Source organism: Scyliorhinus torazame, chromosome 16 (assembly GCF_047496885.1).
Source record: "Scyliorhinus torazame isolate Kashiwa2021f chromosome 16, sScyTor2.1, whole genome shotgun sequence".
Classification (NCBI taxonomy): Eukaryota; Metazoa; Chordata; class Chondrichthyes; order Carcharhiniformes; family Scyliorhinidae; genus Scyliorhinus; species Scyliorhinus torazame.
In genome coordinates this window covers 56416137-56438257 of record NC_092722.1, presented here as the reverse complement: position 1 = coordinate 56438257, position 22121 = coordinate 56416137, and the positions used below count along the sequence as shown (strand labels likewise).

Sequence of the window (22121 nt, the reverse complement as noted above, 5' to 3'; positions counted from 1 at the left end):
TTCCAAATCTAATCCTGAATGAAAGACCTGACCTACCCACCCTTTTCTTAGCCTGGTTTGATCCCCGATCTTCAGGTGCGCTTCCTGCAAGAATGCCACATCCGCCTTTAAACTCCTCAGATGCGCGACCCTTTTGACAGACCCATTTAACCCTCTCACAGTCCATGTGATCAGCCTGGTTCTGACACTTACTGTGAACTCATCAACAAATCACGATCACCCCAGTAACATATCCACGCTGCCAATTAAAGGGAAAATCAAACACTAGAACTAAACTGCCATCTGCCTCTTCACACGATCACAGCAATAGCTCACTCCTGCCTTCTTCTATACCATAGAACATAGAACAGTATAGCACAGAACAGGCCCTTCGGCCCTCGATGTTGTGCCGAGCTTTGTCCAAAACCAAGATCAAGCTATCTCACTCCCTGTCATTCTGGTGTGCTCCATGTGCCTATCCAATAACCGCTTGAAAGTTCCTAAAGTGTCCGACTCCACTATCACAGCAGGCAGTCCATTCCACACCTAACCACTCTCTGAGTAAAGAACCTACCTCGGACATCCCTCCTATATCTCCCACCCCGAACCTTATAGTTATGCCCCGTTGTAACAGTTACATTCACCCGAGGAAATAGTCTCTGAACGTCCACTCTATCTATCCCCCTCATCATCTTATAAACCTCTATTAAGTCACCTCTCATCCTCCTTCACTCCAATGAGTAAAGCCCTAGCTCCCTCAACCTTTCTTCATAAGACCTACCCTCCAATCCAGGCAGCATCCTGATAAATCTCCTTTGTACCCTTTCCAATACTTCCACATCCTTCCTGTAATGAGGCGACCAGAACTGCACACAATACTCCAAACGTGGTCTCACCAGGGTCGTGTTCAGTTGCAGCATAACCCCACGGCTCTTAAATTCAAGCCCCCTGTTAATAAACGCTAACACACTATAGGCCTTCTTCACGGCTCTATCCACTTGAGTGGCTACCTGCAGAGATCTGTGGACATGAACCCCAAGATCTCGCTAACCTCCATGTGGTCCAGGGACATCATCTTGAACAACTTCAAAAACAGTGTGGTTCAATTTGAAGTAGTTCATATTTTTCTCTAATCATTCTTCACCAGCAGCCAATGGTCTCAATCAAAGTTTTCAGTTAATACCCCTTGGTTGAAAACCATTGGCACTCATAGCACTTAGAGATCTCAATGGAGGGTGCCCTGCTATTTCAGATCCTATTAAATAGCTAAGACGTGATCAGACACTACTGAAGTCTCATTCACAGCAAAAGGTCTCATGGATACAGTCATCCTAATATGCAGAAATACTAGATCTTATGCATTTAAATATCCATGTATTTGCATCTGGAGAGAAAACAAATTCCTTAGCTATTCCTTAGCTAAGGCTGGAGCCTTAGCTTTACAAATTTCAAGCACACTAAAATGATTCACTGGCTCCCTTTCCAACCCCACCCTCTACAAGATTATCACCCTATCTCTTTGAAGGTACTGAGTCATGCTGGTTTTGTGAACCAAGTTATAGTCTCAAAAGACTTTATCTGTACATGCTGCATTGATCGGACATCCACATATGCACAAGGATTTATTGAATACAATTAAGATTTGGCAACCAGGATTGATTTTAGCCCTCCTTCACCCAGGAATGCTCAGACCAATTGTAGCATCCCAAATTGCTAACATAGCTGAGATAAATTAACTGAGACGCTGAACTAAACAAAGAAGTTCCAAGCAACATTTGCTTTGAAAAATAACTCCCAACTTTAGTAGGTTCAGAATGTAATTCTATAGCCGTAATTAACTACATAAATTCATCGCAAACGACATACTTGGGTAATAACTGCTATTTTACGATACTGTTTTCATAGTATACCAGTAAAAAAAACTTCACAAGAAATGCAAATAAATTAGATGGTAATGCCGCACACAGTATGAAAAGCCTACTTTCAACAGCTCCAACATTTATTTGTCCAGCATAATTTGGCACAGTCGTTCTGTGATTTTGATCGGAAATGTGTTCTCAACTACCTTAGGCATGGTATTACAGAAATGAAAAAACTATTCCTTAATACAATACTCTTTTCAAGGCAAATGGTTTCCTCCGAGGCTCGGCTATCGAGGCTATACACGAGGACTTTGTGCACTTTATCTAAATTAAATCGTCTATTGATAATCTAATATTTTACCGGTGTAATGTCTAAATACCATTATGTTTAACCCATTAACACCCAAGTTATCTTTTGGTCCTTGGCTTAAATTCATACATATTTGTTATTTGAACAGAGGTGAGATTTCAGAAAAGAGCTGGGGAATAAATTCTACACTAGTCACAAGTCTTGAATATTATATATATTTTCAAAAATCACACTATGTTTACAAGTTTAAAAATCGCACTGCTTTTGATAGTTGACTCTAAAAACAGTACTGCATTCATTGCTCTTCAAATTAATGTCTTAAATATCTCCTCTCCTTAGCTAATTCTTCCTCGTTTCCCTTCTTCCCATATTTAATAAAATTTGCATGCTGTTTCCTCTTTTTACCCCTTATTTCTTATATCTCTCCACTTCCTTTTCATGACTGATCTCTCCTTTCTTCCTACATTTTCATTCCTTTGCTGTTCTCTTGTCCTCTCTCCAAGTCTCAATATTATACTTCTGTCTTATTCTTTCTTTGATGCATGCCATGTGTTGCCTAGTTATCAACTGTGGCCCTTTGTCTCAATCCCAAGTAGAGCTCAGTCTAGGTAATACCATCTGCCTTCTTTCTTGCTGGATAGCACTGAAAATTTGCATCTGTGGCGGAAGTAGCAGTATTGCCCCTGTTAAACCTTTTCCAGGCTAACACTGGATACGGTGGCACATATAGGCTAAAAGTAAAAGAATTCAAATTAATTGCAAAAGCATAGGAACAAAGATCTTATTTAACATAAGAATGGACAAGGACAAAGAGTCCCATTTCCCCCCAGAAATCTTGAATATAACTGACAGATCAAATTCAGGTTTTAGTTTTTAAAAAGAATTTTAGTCATTGTCAAATCTAGCATTTTCTCCATCCCCTCCACACACTCCCCACTCTGCTCAAAGAATCTTTGATTAGATGCACTTTCAGACTTCTGAACAGATTATGAACAAAGAATAAAGAAAAGTACAGCACAGGAACAGGCCCATCAGCCCTCCAAGCCTGCATCGACCACGCTGCCCGTCTAAACTAAAATCTTCTTCACATCCGGGGTCCGTATCCCTCTATTCCCATCCTATTCATGTATTAGTCAAGATGCCCCTTAAACGGCACTATCGTCCCTGCTTCCACCACCTCCTCTGGCAGCGAGTTCCAGGCATCCACTACCCTAGGTGTAAAAAACTTAACTCTTAAATCTCCTCTAAACCTTGCCCGTCGCACCTTAAACCTATGCCCCCCAGTAATTGACCTCTCTATCCTGGGATAAAATCTCTTACTATCCACTCCGTCTATGCCCCTCATAACTTTGTAGACCTCTTTCAGGTCACCCCTCAACCTCCTTCGTTCCAGTGAGAACAAACCAAGTTTATTCAACCTCTCCTCATAGATAATGCCCTCCATACCAGGCAAAATCTCTTCTGCACCCTCTCTAAAGCCTCCACATCCTTCTGGTAGTGTGGCGACCAGAATTGAACACTATACTCCATGTGTGGCCTAACTCACCAGAAGTTTCTCACCAGAATGAGGGATGCTTAGTTTATGTCACCTATTTTTCTTTATTTAAAAAATATATAAAAGAGTCTTGACCAGTTTAGGATTTTGTTCTATCAATTAGGTTCTTCTTACCTAGTCTAAAGAGGGAGAGAGAGAGAATGACCAAAGAACAATACAAGCACTATCTACAACAGATTTTTAAAACACTGTGTTCTAGATTACAATCTTGAAGGAAAATTGCAAGCTCACCACTAAATCATTAAATTGACTAACTATACACTGAATATTATTTGACAAGTCTTCCTAATCTCCTTAGCCAGAAAAAATATTGGCTTACAATGACCATTTAAGGGCTTATCTTGTTCCAATCCTCAAGAAATTCATGCAACCATTTCAAAAACCAGAAATATGATCACGGACATAAGTGATGAAATAACAAATTCATTTTATTTTAAACCAAGATATTCTGGGGGTCACGTGATGCAAGCACGAGGCGTGGTTGCTATTTTGAGAGCTCGGGCGTTACTCATCTTTTAGTACTCCGAGAAATCAGCATAAACTTTCCGCATCATGTCCAGATGCGCACCAACATACGTCAACCTCTAGCAGAACCAAAGACCTATCACAACCGCCTCTCCTCGGATACCAGACCCGTCTGTACCCATGTAGGAGCTGCAGATTCTTCATACCCACCCTTACAAAAGCGAAGAAAATATGCAAAACCCCAGTTCTAAGGGGAGTCACATACACACCGCACAACGCAACTTACCCCCACTCTCCGGCCCAGTGCAGAACCAACATCATTCCATGCAGTTGTGCAGAGAAGATTGGCAACATGTTCAGATTATGATCGAAACTTCAGAGCCTTCCAACAAAGGAACAAAAACAAGAAGGAAGAGCGAGAGCTACCAGACCCACAGGATAACAAGGAATCAGGACTTAACCCAGGTTCCCTATTTCCCTGGTGATAACCAAGCACTCAGGAATGAATAGTGGAACAGGCCGCTCAATCAAACAAGGTGCCCTAGCCCCTAGGGAGACGACAGGATATCCACCAAGCATAGCACTCGGCTCATGCACCGAAGAAGCAAAACCCAAACTTCCAGGATGCCCTCAACAATCACCCTCGAGAAGGGACATACCAAACCCCCAAGGGCAACAGGATGCACTGGACATGGCCTAGCCCAGCACAACCTGACACACATGAAACTGTAACCCCGGGAATTCCAGCACACTCAAAAACCTGCATACCAGCCAAATCTATACATCTCCCCATCCCATCCAGGGCAATGCACCTTTCCCCACTTATGCTAAGAGAAGGAGGATAATTACTCCAACCTCAGCCAGGGGGTCCCTACCTTAAGAACTACCATCAAGACAGCAAACAATTGGGATCCCTGGGAGGGAGGGCCAATTCCCTGCTCCCTGGTACAACCAGGGGAATCTCATCTAAACCATTGGACCAGGCCAGGATTAGGAACAGAACCCTGCTCATCCGAATTAAGAGAGAAAGAGTAAGAAATCCCCAAGGGAGAGAAGCCAAACTGACTCAGAATTACCACAGGAATTATATCACAAGCAATCCCTGAACAAACCAACCACAAATCAAGGGCCTCAAAATCTACCCAGGTCATCGAAATATAAAGGCCCAGATTCTTCAATTCAAATAACATTTTTAAAAATCCCCCAAAAAACGTTATTTGGAGTAACGTCCAAGATTTTGGAAGAATTGCAAGTTTAATTATAGGACAACGGGTAAAGGATAAGCCAAGATCAGCGAGCATCCTTCAGGATCTCACGATCGAAGCATAGGCACATCACCACTACCATGCAGTCTCTCTGACCTGACGCCCGGGTGATCCGTGATCCACAGCCTAGGCCCCTGGCCCCAGGAGGTGGGGGTATGACTCAACTCATTTGGCCACCTCCAATCCCTCACAAGCATTGTGAATAGGACCTTACAAGACCAGCGATCGGTGGCTCAGCCAACCCCCGGCCTTGAAGGCCGGATTCATTGTGCTCCATCGAATCTGACGCACCCAGCCTCCAGGTCAAGGTTACCAAAATATGGCAGCCAATTTTCATTTTTTACATTTTTCCAATTAAGGAGATATTTAGCATGGCCAATCAGCTACCCTGTACATCTTTGGGTTATGGGGGTGAGACCACCATGCCATGGCAGCCAATTTTCAAACTCAATCAAGAACTCGCCTCCCAACTCTTACCATGGGTGTCTCTGGTATAATGGAGTTGGGAGGGGGTATGTTTTGGTGCACGCCCGAACAGGGCGCGAAAATCTTTTCCTGCACTTTCTTCGGCTTTACGTGAAGGTGTGAACCACCTTTACCATGTTTTCACAGCTTTATCCTTGTCCCCCTCATTCTTTAGTTTATCCATTCACTGTGTGTCCTGGTTTAAACGGAGGCACCAAATTTATCAATGAAGCTGAAACAACTGGGTTGGTGTTCTCCTGTCTTTTTCTGTATTCACGTACGCAGAAGCATTTATGCTGTAGTATCAATTTTGAGGGTTGCGTTATTTGCAAAAATGAACATTTAAAAAAAACTGTTAGTCTTTATTAAGATAAGGTGTAAGTTAAGAATGTAAGTTATGTTTCCCAGAAAACATATTTCAAAGAACAAATTTATTCTTCAACAGGGGAGGGTCGGAAGGCGGGAAGAATTTTTTGTAACAGCAATTATTTAATTATAGTATTTTTGTGGTCTATATTGAAATGCAAATGCTTCTTGGCCATGAGAAATGGGTGGAATTATTAAGAGTTCAAGGGGCAGGAGCATGACTTGTTCTCATCTTCCACTTAGGCACATTACAGCTCTTAGCACACAACATTGAGCTCAACAACTTGAGACCAATTTTTGTCTTCCATCTTAAACCCTTTTGGGGGGGAAAAAACCCATACATTTGTTGTCCCTTCCCCACCACCTCTCCTCTCCTCACACCAGGCCTTCTGTCTCTTTTCTAAAGGTTGCTACATCTTGTTGCAATCTATGCCAGCTACAGCTTAATATCCAATACATTTTCTCTCTATTTCCGATGAAGAGTCAAACGCACTATACTCTGATTTTCTCCCTACAGATTTGCTGCCAGACCCGAGTTTTTCTAGCGTTCTCTGTTCTTGTTACTTTTTCTTTTGTTTATCTTCTGTTGGACCAATGCATTTATAACAAATCACGAAAGTGACCTAGTCTCACAAGTAGGCTTACATTAACACTGCAATTAAGTTAGTGAAAATCCCCTCGTCGCCATACTATGACACCTGTTCGGGTACACGGAGGGAGAATTCAGAATGTCCAATTCACCCAATTAATAATAATAATAATAATAATAATCTTTATTGTCACAAGTAGGCATACATTAACACTGCAATAAAGTTACTGTGAAAAGCTCCAAGTCACCACATTCACTTTGGGCACACAGAGGGAGAATTCAGAACATCCAATTCATCTAACAAGCACGTCTTTCGGGACTTGTGGGAAGAAACCGAAGCACCCAGAGGAAACCCATGCAGACACGGAGAGAACGTACTGACTCCGTACAGACAGTGACCCAAGCTGGGAATCAAGTCTGGGACCATGGCGCTGTGCTGCCGTGCTGTTTCAGCATTCAATGCAGCTAATGCATGCAATACAGGGTGAAAGTCACACTAACAACAGAACATGGCCGACTTCCGGTGGCGGCTGTGAGGGAGTAAGTCGTACATTTGGTGGCTCTCGCGCCGGTCAGGCTTTTAGACCTTTCAAACAGTTTCGTAATGGGTAGGCAGCTCTCCAGTAACATCAGGAGGCTGTTAAATGTGGCTATGACTGTCAGTGGGGCAGGCGTCAGAGGTCATTGTTTCTATGGATGCAGAGAAGGCTTTTGATCAGGTGGAGTGTATTTATTTGAGATCTTGGATAGGTTTAACCCGAAGTTTCTGGCATTGGCGCATCTGTAGCCCCGGTGGCAAGTATATATACAAAGGGGATGAGTTCACTGGGCTTTGGGCTGCATAGGGTAAGGAGAATTGGGGGTCCGCTGTTGCCGTTGTTCGCGCTGGCGATTAAGCCCATGGCGATGGCCCACAGGGGGTCTGTGGGGTGGCAGCGGATTGGGAGGGGGAGCTGAGAGCACTGAGTGCCGCTGTATGCAGACGGCCTGTTCGTGTCGGACCCATTAGAAGAATATGGGTAGGATCATGGGAATATTGGAGGATTGGGTCCTTTTCTGGGTATAAGTTAAATGTCGAGAAGAGCAAGGTATTTCCGGTGAAATGCAGTGGGGCAGAGGGCCAACTTGAGGATGTTGCCATTTAAGGTAGCTAGGGAAAGGTTCAGGTACTTGGGGATTCAGGTGACGAGCGAATGGGCTATGATGCTCAGGTGGAATTTATCATTGGAGGAGGAGATTAGCGGGGATTTTAAGATATGTGATATATTATACCTGACACCAACAGGGAGGGTGCAGATGGTAAAGATGAATGTGCTGCCAAGGTTCTTATTAGTTTTCCAGACCCTCCCGATCTTTTTCCCCCACGAGGCCTTCTTCCGGAAATTGGGAGTGATTTCGGAGTTTATGTGCGGGAAGATGCGGAGGGTAAAGAGGGCCCTGCTCCAGAGGCAGAAAGAGGGATTGGCGCTCCCGAACCTGCTGCACTATTATTGGGCAGCGGATGTGGAGATGGTGAGGTAATGGTATTTTTTGGGGGGGGGGGGGGTCTAGTTTGAGAGCTTTGGTGACGGTTCCACTACCACAAGCTCTGGGGATGTATTTGCGGAGCCTGGTGGCATAGTCACCGTTCAGGATTTGGAATCAGATACAGAGACACTAAGTTGGAGGGGATGTCGGCATCGACACCAGTGTGCGGGAACCACATGATTAAGCCGGGGGGAGATGGATGGGAAGTGGAGGGAGGTGGGATTGATGAGGGTGAGGTATTTGGAATGGAAATATGCAGGTCCGGAGGAGTTGCTGAAGAGGTTTGAGTTACTGGGGGGGGGGGTGAATTTAGATGCAGAGGCGAGGGACTTTGCGCGAAAGGCATGGAGGATGTTTCTCAGGTTGCTATTACAGCAACTGCTGCTCCCGGATGAGTCGGGAGAGGGTTGGATTGTGGACAAATATGGGCGGTTGGGAGGGGGGGGGGAGCAAGTGGTGAGGGTCAAGAACAAATGGAAGGAGGAGTTGTGGGATGGGTTGGGGGGGGGGGAAGAGAAGGCTGGGGACTATGGTGAGAAGCGATAGGGAGGGTGAATTCAACCTCCTCCTGTGCAAGGATGAGCTTGATTCAGTTCAAGGTGGTGCACAGGGTACATATGACGCAGGCATGGATGAGTGGGTTCTTTCAAGGGGTGGCTGGTGACTATGTGAAGTGTGTGTGTGTGTAAATGTAGACCAAATATTCCCTTTTGTGGGGCAATCTAGAACAAGGGGTTACGGATTTAGGTTGAAAGGCAGTAGTTTTACAACTGAGAAGAGGAGGAACTACTTCTCGCAGAGAGTGGTGAACTTGTGGAACTCGGTGCCCCATTGTAGAATCTCCCATAGTGGAATCGGAGTCATTAAATGGTTTCAAGAAGGAGATCGATATATTTCTAATCAAAAATGAGTTAAATGGATATGGGCAACAGGTGAGGAGGTGGATTTGAGACCTGGAAGAGATCATCCATGATTTCATTGAATGGCGGAACAGGTTCGAAGGGTTGAATTGCCTACTTCTGCTCCTAATTCCTATGCCCCCATGTCCGCTCAGATTAGCCTCATTTGCAGGTCTTCACTCACCTTCATGACATTGTCTATAGTGAAGCCACTATTATCTGTCCCCAGCTCCTTCAGCAAGCGTTCCACCAACTCAATTTGATTCACTATCAAACGGCCAGGAACTTGTGGCTTCAAAGGCTGCATTAACTGAGGTGGGATAATGTGAAGAGGCCGAACTTCTTTAAGCAGTGCCATTTCCTGTGAAGGAATGAGAGACTTTTTTCAATGTTCATGATTCCACTTCATTTCTTTCTGTTCACTGTAAATTGGGATACTCCGAAGGCAACAGACATGATCGCTATTACAACGCGTTGGACATTTTCAAAATTTGCTCATTTTCAATGCTTTTTAACTTGATGCCAGCTACTTGCCTCCAATAAGGCTATAGGAGGACGTCCAGTTTAGGTGTCTGTGCACCATCTCACTGCAGCTGGTCAATTTATGTAACACTCCCTGATCCAGGTGCAACTATTGCATCATGACAAGATGTTACATCACTATTTACAGCCATCAATTTTAGTAATGCAAGTGTTCCTCAACTTGCATCGTAGGTAACAACACAACACAGTGCAGCATTAAGAAAATCAGAAGATCACATATTTCATTCCAAATTGGTTCTGAAATAAAGGATTCTAGCTGGGCAAAAATAGGGATGCCACAATTGCCTTTGACATTCCTGGACAAGGGAGGGGTACAGATTGAATTTGTACAGATTGAATGTGTCTAAGCTTGAGTTTGCCTACATTGCAAGTGGTTAAACTTCCTAAGTACTGGTAGTGAGATGAGAGAATTAAATGCATTTATCTACCAAAAGAAACAGAACTTTGAAAATTCAATTTTTTGACCAAGGCATCATAAATCAACATTTTTAAAAGATTATGAAGAGAAGTGTCCAGGAGAATGGGGGACAGCCAAGGGAAACTGCCAATATGCCTGAAGAAACTCAACATGAAAGAGGAAATCTACAAATGCAACCATATCTGGCAAGAGTTGACAATCAACTGTAACAAAAACACCTAAAGACATGTTCTGGGCTTTGCATTTGAGACAGAAATCAACAGTGACGACAAAAATAATTTCAACAGTTTCACTGAAGAAATGCACGAAAAGTGGGCATTAGATTTAGGAATGACGATTGATTCAGTTGCCCATGATCGACATAATGCCAGATCTCTATCTGGAGCCAAACCAGAATGTTGACAACCAAGAAGCCAACAATACAATGCCAGATTAAATACTGGTCTCAGTCTAACAACGGATTCAATCGGTCCAGCAATCTGAAGAAAATAATGATAATGCTGGGATAGCTACTGCCTTCATCCCATAACCTCAAAGAATCACGGAGATAATTTAAAAATAAATAAATGAACTACGATTTTGTCCCTATACATTCAAACAATCTGTACAAGAGAATTGACAGTCTGTGGATTTAAATAGTCTGATTGTATGTTTATAATTATCTCTTTGTACTTGAAACAAATAGAATGTAATTTATTTGCGCTGACTGTCTTTATTCTATCACCATAAATGAATTTGCTTATACCAGATCAGATAGTTTAACTGTTGTTCTGCATTATTCAGACTATTGACCTGTGCTTTTGAAAAGGCTATTATAACAGTATCACCAAAAGTAATCATTTTTTAAAATTCTATGAAGGATGGGAGTAATACTGGCAAGGCAAGCATTTGTTACTCATCCTGAGGTGGTGGTGGGGCAGGTGAGCCACCTTTTGGACTTGTGCAGTTCACCTGGTATGGGGTACACCAACAATGCCATTAGGAAGAGGCTGCCAGGACTGGTTCCAGCAACAATGAAGGCGATATGCTTCAAAGTCAGGACGGTGTGAACTTTTGGGTTGGAGGGAAACTTGCAGGTGGTGTTCCCATGCATCCACTGTCCTTATCCTTGGAGGTGGTAGTGGTCATGGGTTTAGAAGGTGCTCATGAAGGAGCCTTGGTGAGTTACAGCAATGCATCAACAGGTGATAAACATTGCTGCACTGTGCATTGGTGGTGCAGAGGGTGAATATTTAAGACAGTGCATGGGGTGCCGATCAAGCTTGGCCCTGAATGTTGTCACGCATCTTGAATGCTGTTGGAAGTGCGCTCAACTAGGTAAGTGGGGAGTATCCCAACACATTCCTGTCTTCTGCCCTCTAGATGGTGGACATGCTTTGGGGAGTCGGGAGATGAGTTACGGCAGAACTCCCAGCCTCTGTCCTGCTTTTGAAGCCACATTATTTATATGGCTAGTCCAGTTCAGTTTCTGGTCATTGGCAAACAGGATGTTAATAGGGTGGGATTCAGCGATGTTAATGCCTTGAATGTCACGGGTGATAGTTAGATTCTCTCCTGTTTGAGATGTTCACTGCCTGGCACTTGTGTGGCACGAATGTTACTTGTCATTTACCATCTCAAGCTCAAATGTTGTCCAGGTCTTGTTGCATATAATTAAATACATATTGGGGACTTCTGGTTGCGGCGATGACCAGCTAAGCCGCACGTTTCGGCGGCTCCAGCTCAAACGGACCTTCGGGCTCTTTTAAGAGCCCCAACGGGGAATTTTTTCGGGACGAAACCCGGTGTGGGGCGAGGCAACAGGGAGTCCCCCCCAGCAAAAAAGAAAAATAGCGGCGGCGGCGGCCAGATCTCGAAGAATCCTCGAGGGCAGTGGCAGGAGGAAGGGGCAAGATGGCGACGGAGGGAGCCCAGGCGACATGGGGACCGGACCAGGATGAATTCTTAAGGCGGTGTGTGGAGCTGCTAAAAAAGGAGGTGCTGGCCCCGATGCTACAAGCAATTGAAGGGCTTAAGGAGACACAAAAGGCCCAGGAGATAGAGGTCCGTGTGGTGGAGCAGAAGGTGACTGACAACGAGGACGAGATCCTGGGCCTAGCGGTCAAAATGCAGGCACACGAGGCGCTCCATAAGAAGTGCACCGAAAGGATTGAAGTCCTAGAAAACTGATCACTGAGAAAGAACCTCCGGATCCTGGGTCTCCCCGAGGGAGTGGAAGGAGCTGACGGCAGGGCTTACGTGAGCACGATGCTACGCTCGCTAATGGGAGCTGAGGCCCCCTCGGGCCCCTTGGAAGTGGAAGGGGCCCATCGGGTCCCTGTGAGGAGACCAAAGGCGGGAGAACCACCTAGGGCGATGATCGTGCGATTTCACCGTTTCAATGACACAGAGATGGTTCTGAGATGGACCAAGGTACGAAGTAGTAGATGGGAGAATGCGGTGATACGAGTGTATCAGGATTGGAGTGCGGAGGTGGCGAGAAGGAGGGCGAGCTTCAATCGAGCTGCACAAGAAGTGAAGTTCGGGATGTTGCAGCCGGCGCTACTGTGGGTCACGCACCAGGAGAGGCATTACTATTTCGAAACGGCGGAAGAAGCATGGACCTTCATTAAAAACGAGAAACTGGATCAGAACTGAGAGACTGATGTTGGAGGGGAAACAACAATGCTGATGTATATAGAGATGTAAATTGGGGAGGGGGGGGGGGGACATTGAGAAATGTGGGCGCCGGTGGGGGGGGGGGGGGGGGAGGGGAAAGAAGAGACACAGGCGGGGGATTGGGAATGGGAGTGGGGCGGCAGAGGGAGCAGCGGCATGAGGGGCGGGACGGCTCTAGAGATCGCGGGGTTTCTTTTTCTCGTTCCCGCGTCAGAATGATGATGGCGGGAAGATAGGCGCAAGGTGGATGGGAGTTCCTCACACTGGGAGGGTCAAGGAGAGAGCGGGAGAAGCCGGGGTCAGGTGAAGTCAGCTGACTTTCGGAAGCAATATGGGGGGAGTAACCATGCTAGATGGGGGTCTAGCGGGGGTGGGGGGGGAAGAAGATAACTGGGTTGCTGCTGCGGAGAGCGAAAGGGAACTGGTAAAAGAAAAGGTGGTCGGGGCGGGAATGCGCCGCCTGGGGGACGGGTGGGTGCGCGGAACCGTGACGTGGGACTGGCCCAGAGAGGGAGATGGCTAGTCGACAGGGGAGGGGGGCGGGCAGCCCCCCAGTCCGGCTGATCACGTGGAACGTGAGAGGCCTAAATGGGCCGATTAAGAGGGCCCAAGTGTTCGTGCACTTAAAAGGACTGAAGGCAGACGTGGCCATGCTCCAAGAGACGCACCCGAAGGTGGCGGACCAGGTTAGGTTAAGGAAAGGATGGGTGGGACAGGTGTTCCACTCAGGGCTGGACGCTAAGAATAGAGGGGTGGCCATATTGGTGGGGAAACGGGTGTCATTCGAGGCTAGGAACATTGTAGCGGACAGCGGTGGCAGATATGTGATGGTGAGTGGCAGACTGCAGGGAATGGAGGTCGTGTTGGTTAATGTATATGTCCCGAATTGGAATGATGCGGGATTTATGAAGCGGATGCTGGGACGTATCCCAGACCCGGGGGGGGGGGGGGGGGGGGTACTCAGCCATAGCTGTTTCAGACCATGCCCCACACTGGTTGGATCTGGAACTAGGAGAGGAGAGGGAGCAGCGTCCACTCTGGCGACTGGATGTGGGATTATTGGCGGACGAGGGAGTCTGCGGAAGGGTGCGGGGATGTATCGAAAGGTACCTGGAGGCCAACGACGATGGGGAGGTCCGAGTGCGAGTAGTATGGGAAGCACTGAAGGCGGTGGTCAGGAGAGAGTTGATCTCCATCAGGGCTCACAAGGGGAAAACAGAGGCCAAAGAAAGGGAAAGATTACTGGGGGAGATTCTGAGGGTAGATAAAAAATATGCAGAGGCCCCTGATGAAGGACTATACAGGGAGAGGTGACGACTCCAGGCGGAGTTCGAACTGCTGACCACAGGGAGGGCAGAGGCACAGTGGAGGAAGGCACAGGGGATGTGATATGAATATGGGGAAAAGGCGAGTCGCCTGTTGGCCCACCAGCTTCGAACGAGGACAGTGGCGAGGGAGATAGGGGGAGTTAGGGATGAAACGGGAGCCACGGTGCAGAGAGCAGGGAAGATAAACGAGGTGTTTAAGACCTTTTACGAGAGGTTATATAGGTCCCAACCCCCGGAGGGAAAAGAGGGGATGCAGCAGTTTCTGGACCAACTAAGGTTCCCGAAGGTGGAGGAGCAGGAGGTGGAGGGCCTGGGGGCGCCAATTGGGGTGGACGAGGTGACCAAAGGGCTGGGGAACATGCAGGCAGGGAAGGCCCCGGGACCAGATGGGTTCCCGGTGGAATTCTATAGAAAATATGTGGACTTGTTGGCCCCGCTGCTGGTAAGAACCTTTAACGAGGCCAGAGAAGGGGGGACCCTACCCCCGACAATGTCGGAGGCGGCGATATCACTAATCTTGAAGCGAGATAAAGACCCGCTGCAATGCGGGTCCTATAGGCCTATCTCACTCCTAAATGTGGACGCCAAGTTGCTGGCAAAGGTGCTGGCAACGAGGATAGAGGATTGTGTCCCAGGGGTGGTGCACGAAGACCAGACAGGGTTCGTAAAGGGGAGAGAATTGCATGTCAACGTGCGATGGCTATTGGGGGTGATAATGATGCCCCCAGCAGAGGGGGAGGCAGAGATAGTGGCGGCAATGGATGCAGAGAAGGCATTTGATAGGGTAGAGTGGGAGTACCTATGGGAGGTGCTGAGGTTTGGGTTCGGGGAGGGGTTTGTCAGCTGGGTTAAACTCCTCTATGGGGCCCCAATGGCAAGTGTAGTCACAAATCGGCAAAGGTCGGAGTATTTTCGACTACACAGGGGAACAAGACAGGGATGCCAGTTGTCCCCATTACTGTTCGCGCTGGCAATTGAACCACTGGCCATAGCGCTGAGACTCCAGAAAATGGAGAGGGGTGGTTAGAGGGGGAGAGGAACACCGAGTGTCACTCTACGCAGATGACCTACTGCTGTATGTGACGGACCCAGTGGGGGGGATGACAGAGGTCATGCAGATATTGAGGGAATTTGGAGATTTCTCGGGATATAGGCTTAACATGGGAAAAAGTGAGCTTTTTGTGATACACCCTGGTGACCAGAGTAGAGGGATAGATGGCCTACCGCCAAGGAGAGTGGAAAGAAACTTCCGATACCTGGGGATTCAGATAGCCAGGAGCTGGGGAACCTTACATGGACTCAATCTGACTCGACGGGTTGAACAAATGGAAGAGGATTTCAAAAGGTGGGACATGCAGTCGCTGTCACTGGCGGGCAGAGTGCAGGCGATTAAGATGATGGTCCGCCCGAGGTTCCTATTTGTGTTCCAATGTCTCCCTATACTGATCACTAAGGTCTTTTTCAAAAAAATAGATAGGAGCATCATGAGCTTCGTATGGGCAGGGAAGGCCCCGAGGGTAAGGAAGGGGTTCCTACAACATAGCAGAGACAGAGGGGAACTGGCGTTGCCGAATTTGGGCGACTACTATTGGGCCGCCAACGTGGCGATGATCCGTAAATGGAAGATAGAGGGAGAGGGAGCAGCGTGGAAAAGGTTGGGGATGATGTCCTGCAAAGGAACGAGCTTAAAAGTGCTGGTGACAGCGCCATTACCGCTCTCCCCGAAAAAGTTTACCACGAACCCAGTGGTGGCGGCAACATTAAGTATCTGGGGGCAATGGAGGCGACAGAGGGGTGTGCTGGGAGCCTCGGTGTGGTCCCCGATCAGGAACAACCACAGGTTTGCCCCAGGGAGGCTGGGCGGAGGATTCCAGAGCTGGCACAGGGCAGGAATCAGGAGAGTGGGAGATTTATTTATAGATGGGACGTTTGCGAGCTTGGGAGCGTTTAAGGAAAAGTGTGAGCTGCCCCTGGGAAATTTCTTTAGATATATGCAGGTGAGAGCGTTCACGAGACAACTGGTGAGGGAATTTCCGCTGCTCCCGACACAAGGGATCCAGGACAGGGTGCTTTCGGGGGTGTGGTCGGGGAGGGCAAAGTGTCCGAGATATACCGGGAGATGAGAGAAGAGGGGGAGGAGCTGGTGGACGAACTGAAGGGAAAATGGGAAGAGCAGTTCGGGGAGGAGATTGAGGGTTTGTGGGCTGATGCACTAAGTAGGGTAAATTCCTCTTCCTCGTGTGCCAGGCTTAGCCTGATCCAATTTAAGGTGCTGCATAGAGCACACATAACAGGAGCGAGGTTGAGCAGGTTCTTCGGAGCGGAGGACAAGTGCGGGAGGTGAGGGGGAAGCCCGGCGAACCACACACATGTTTTGGTCGTGCCCGGCACTGGAGGGGAGTGACCTCGAAGGTGGTGAAGGTCCGGGTCAAGCCAAGCTGGGGGGTAGCTATATTTGGGGTAGCGGATGAGCCGGGAGTGCAGGAGGCGAAAGAGGCCGATATTGTGGCCTTTGCGTCCCTAGTAGCCCAGCGTAGGATTTTACTCATGTGGAAGGAAGCGAAACCCCCCGGCGTGGAGACCTGGATAAACGATATGGCGGGGTTCATAAAACTGGAGCGGATTAAGTTTGCGCTGAGAGGATCGGCTTAAGGGTTCACCAGGCGGTGGCAACCGTTCCTCGACTATCTAGCGGAACGTTAGGGGGAAGATAGATAGCCAGCAGCAGCAGCCCAAGGGGGGGGGAGAAGAGTAAATTGTTTGTGTTCTAGAAGGGGAGAGGAGGTGGGGGGAGCATTACTTAGTGTTATTTGGTTAGTTTATATTATTTAAACAATGTTACATATCAGTTATCACGTTACCATTTTTGTTGATTTGTAAGGGGAAAAAATTGTGTTTGAAAACTTTAATAGAATATATATTTTTAAAAAAATAATTAAATACATATTGATTCTGTACCTGAAGCGTCACAAATGAAAACTATAGTCATAAGTGAAAGTCACCACCTTATGATGGAGGGAAGGACAGCTGAAGGTGGTTGGACTTAGGGCAACACTTTGAAGGACTTCTGTAGCAATGTCCAAGGGATGGCATGAATGGCCTTCAATAACCACATCTTCCTTTGTGCTATATACGACTTCCTTTGTGCTAGATACGACTGCAAACAGTGGGGTCGAGGGAAATGGTATTGAGGTAAAGCTGGGTGTTACCAGAGAGCATGTGGAAACAGACGTATTTTCAGATGTTGTTGCCATGTGGAAGAATGTAGATAAGGAATAGGAGATCCATGGAGATCAGAGATAATAATAAGGGAAACACATGCACAACATACCGAACAACACACAAATCTAAGTGAAAACAAAGACGCATCTTCCAACAGACAGGAATTGTTCATCAAATCAGAAAATCCACAGTGGAGCAGCTGACAAAGGGAACCTTGATTTTGCTACATCTTCAGTCAATGTCCACAAGAAACACTTCGGCAATTTAAAGAGAATTTTCAGTTGGGCACATAGTACAGATTGCAGTGAAGGAAGTCAAGTATTTTTAAAAAGAAAAGAATCTTCCAGTGCAATATAGATTTGAAGAGACAAAGGCAATCATGCAAATATTTTATTTTTGACAGCAATATTTAGATTCTATTGCAGCAGTAGTGAAATAATAAGTGGAACCTTTCGCTGCAGGAAATTAGGAAGAATGACTTTGACTTGGGTCATCCTCTTTGGAACCCCACTTTACCTCCTTGCTCCATCAGTGTCGACATGGGGACAACATGAAGTAAGAGGTCTGGGTAAATTACATAAGCCCATCTATAACCCAAGTTCACAATGGAATTAAATATTAACAGTTGCAGCCAAACAAATGATTGAACTAGTAAAACTGTACTTCTCCCAGTCTTACCACTCCCTACATCACTCAGGACAAGAACTTATTTGCTAGCCAAGTAAGGTTAGTGTGACTCATGAATGATCAACGTAATGTAAACCCAGATGGAACACTGTTGAATGGGCTCTTGATTCACTTTCTGATCTAGATCGATGTTCAAATTATTTAATCACATCTGGATCAAGCATGAGACAAACATGGGGCCAATTAATTCCAAATGAGTTAATCCAAACAAGGGTAATGGTAATATGGAATCACACCACCAAGTAACGCCCAACTAAAACTTCTTCCTACACAAATGAATTGGGTAAAAATTGGAAATGGAAAATGCAAATTAAAGAAAGTCAGCTCAGGAGTACATTTCAGAATTTGCTGAGGTAATGATCGGTACGCCTGTAAGAGTACAGTGCTCAAGCTGCCCATGCAGCCAGTAAAACAAAACCAGACTGTTTATTGCAAAACTTAATCTGAATGTAGACATTAAATCGGTTGCCAATGACTTCAGAACGAATCTCCCAGGAACCCAGTTCAACAGTAAATAGATGGAATGATTGTTCCCTTGTAAACACATCTGTGAATTGCAGGGGAGCTCAAAACATTGAAGCAGTCATTCAGTGCCCCGCGTTGCCAGCAGACAACAAGATGAACATTGTCAGCAGCTCTCGTGTTTATATAATGATCAAGCAATTACAGAAATTACATCAGCCACCACCCTGCTAGAAACCATTACAACAGTTCATAAGCAAGCCAACTACATACAGCCCATCAAGTCACACCCATTAGGGAACTGGTAATGAATTTCTAGGTGTCTAAATGAAAATATGGTCCTACACAATTTCAGTGGAGCCGCACCATTCAACATTTCCTTGCTGAGGAAGATTCCATTTTATACTGTACTTGATTTTCTCACCAGTAATAGAATACGAAGAAAATTTTGCTACAATGTACAATTTCATTGTTCCCCTTTTGCAGGACTTTATGAAGAGATTTATTTTTTTAATTGTCTGAGTGCCTTGAGAATTTTTTCTGCAAAAAAAAAAAAATGCTCTTGCAAAAATACGTTTTGTTGGTAAGGCAGCATTTAAAACCCTCACTGGATGCCCTGATGGTGTGCTTCTCATATTCAACTGCAGCAATCCTGTGTCGTGGTGGTACTCTCATAGTTATCCTCAGTGATAGAAACTGCAGAAAGTGCAAGGAGTATGAATGTTGAAGTAACTTTGGACAAGATCCTGCAATGCATTTTACACATGACAATGTGCCAGTGGTGGAGGACACTGAAGTCTTCATCCAGAGCACAATCGGTGCCTTTGCTTCTCATTTTGTCCAACATGGAGGAATTCAAATGTCAATTGAAGGGTGTGTCAGGTGGTCAGTCAGGTGCCTGACAAGTTTGACCTGAGGTGAAGTGATGTCAGGAGTCTCGGAGTCAGTTGGAGGACTCCCAGGTCCTAACTTTTATCACTGTGGCCTCATGATACAGGACATATTCTTGGATTATGATGGCAGTACCTGGAAGGTTTCCATCTCAAGGCTGCTGCTTTTCCAGCCTGTGGGACAATTCTTCCAACTTCAATAGTCCCCACATTTTACTGAGGAACACTTTGAAGGGTTGCCTGGGCCAAGATTGCCTCAGTTTTATCTTGGATATAATGCAGGGGTAATTTTAGAGGGTCTGTGCAATTCTTACAATTGACCTTTACAGCAATTGTTTGCAACTGGTGGCTTGCTAGGGCACTTTCAAAGACAGTAAAAAGATCACCAGATACTGTAGTGAAACTGAAGTCACACATAGGCTTCATGGAGCCAGGGTAGTAAGGCTTTCCTTCCTTGATGGACACTAGCAAACCAAATAAGTTTCTTCCACAATCTGCTAGGTTCTGATGTTTTTAGAGTTATATTTATTGAATTCATTTTTGCCATTTGCTGTGATGGAATTTGAATTCACAAACTTTCGAGTGGTCAATCCAGCACCATAACATTTAGACTCCTACACATCTTCTAATGTGTGGATCAATTCTAACCAGGTAATTTAAAAAAATATTCTTAAAATTAACAGTGCAACACTTCCACTAAAAAGGAAAAAAAGCTTTAGTGTGCAATCATCAATATATTCTTGTGACAATAGGCTTTAAAAATGTTGCATCATCACACCATCTGAATTCGAGCAAATCACCCTCTCCAGATGTGGCTGAAAAATATTTATTTGAAATCTCACAGAAAGTGCTTATGCCATACAGTGGCAGCAAAGTAGCACAGTGCTTAGCTCCCAGCCCTGGGTCACAGTCCGTGTGGAGTTTGCACATTCTCCCTGTGTTTGCGTGGGTCTCACCCCACAACCCAATGATGTGCAGGATAGGTGGATTGGACACGCTAAATTGCCCCTCGATTGGAAAAAAAAATAATTGGGTACTCTAAATTGCTTTTTTAAAAAGCATAAAAGGCACCCTTTAAGAGATGTGACAAAATCAGACTTGCATCAGGCTCTACAAAATCTACTCTAATTTGTTAAATAAAACTTTACATAGCCAAATGACATCAGCAGTATGCTTCAAAATAGACTAGTCAAATTTTGAAGGGTCTCACAATTTTACACAAAAACAGGCCATTTTACACCATTTACACAAAAACAGGTCTTTGCCAGTCTTTATGCTCCACAAGCATCTTCCCACCTGACTTAATCTCACTCGATCGGAATATACTACTCCTTTCTCCCTCATTTACTTTGCTTGCCTTCATATGAATGTAACACTATTAACCTGCCTGACCATGTCCATGTGGTGGTAAGTTCTACATGCTTTCCACTCTGGGTAAAGAAGTTTCTTCTGAATCTTTTATTCAATTTATGAGTGCTTATATTATAATTTTTGGGTCTCAAGTGGAAACATTGTTACAAATCTAAGACTTTACAAGACAGTTAGGTTTTAAAACATATTTTTAAATTTCAAATAAAATAGACTGGTCTGGAGAGGTGAATGGTGATCATGCAAGTTCTAACCAAAGACAGATCCATGTGAATTGTAGCCAAAGCCATTGAAAATCAAGTGACACATTTTACACTTGAGGCAGCTATTTTGAAAAAACACAGGCACAGAGACATGGACAGATAGGAACAGCTGCTACATGGGGCTGGAACAGACTGTTGCGTTAGAAACCAAGCAGGATAGTGACAACCGGTTCTCTGTTCGAACAGAAAGAACTTTTGGAGATTAAAGGAACAGGAAGTCACCAAAATCGCCCGTGCTGCTGAATGTTGGTTTTGATAATCAAAAGGATGAGTGGAATGATTTTCAAAGAACACTGGAAGACGTGACCTGGCATGGCAGGGAGAAAGGGAGCCCGCTGAAAAGAAAGGAGGAGCTTGGAAATTAAATCTTTAGTGCTACATATCTGCTGGAAGTGTGATGTAAAGTAAAAGCATGTCAGTTTATTTCGGTTTTGTTAGTCAGTTAATGGGATGTACCGTTTATTGCAGTTGACTGTTAAATAATGTTTAAGTCAACATGGGGGGTGCAACTACGCTAGAAGGGGACCTAGCGGAGAGGGGGGGGGGTTAACTGGGTTGCTGCTGCTAAGGAGAAGGGGGAGCTGTTATGGTTACATGTGGAATTTGACCTGCTGACCACTGGTAATGCGGAGGCACAGTGGAGGAGGGCACAGGGTGTACAGTATGAGTATGGAGAGAAGGCGAGTCGGCTACTGGCCCACCAATTGAGGAAGAGGGGAGCAGCGAGGGAGATAGGTGGGGTGAGAGATGAGGAGGGAGAGATGGAACGGGGAGCGGAGAGAGTGAACGGGGTGTTCAAGGCATTCTATGAGAGGTTATATAAGGCTCAGCCCTCAGAAGGGAAGGAGGGAATGATGTGTTTCCTGGATCAGCTGGAATTCCCGAAGGTGGAGGAGCAGGAGAGGGCGGGACTGGGAGCACAGATTGAGATGGAGGTGGTGGTAAAAGGGATTGGGAGCATGCAGGCGGGGAAGGTTCCCGGTGGAATTTTATAGGAAAT

The 22121-nt window shown here is 45.8% G+C and overlaps 1 protein-coding gene across 5 annotated transcripts in view; it reads right to left on the bottom strand.

The window, feature by feature from the left end:
• LOC140392826 (centrosomal protein of 104 kDa-like) overlaps window positions 1-22121 on the bottom strand; it is a 493850-nt gene that overhangs the window by 149837 nt on the left and 321892 nt on the right. For 4 of the 5 annotated variants that reach the window (XR_011935433.1, XM_072478500.1, XM_072478503.1 and 1 more), the window contains one exon: window positions 9467-9643. The exons of the other annotated variant lie outside the window; for it this stretch is intronic. Coding sequence is in view for 3 of the 4 variants with exons in the window: in XM_072478500.1 (XP_072334601.1) it covers window positions 9467-9643 (177 nt within the window). In the remaining variant the exon portion in view is untranslated. The remainder of the gene's footprint in view (window positions 1-9466; window positions 9644-22121) is intronic. 5 annotated transcript variants of the gene reach the window in all.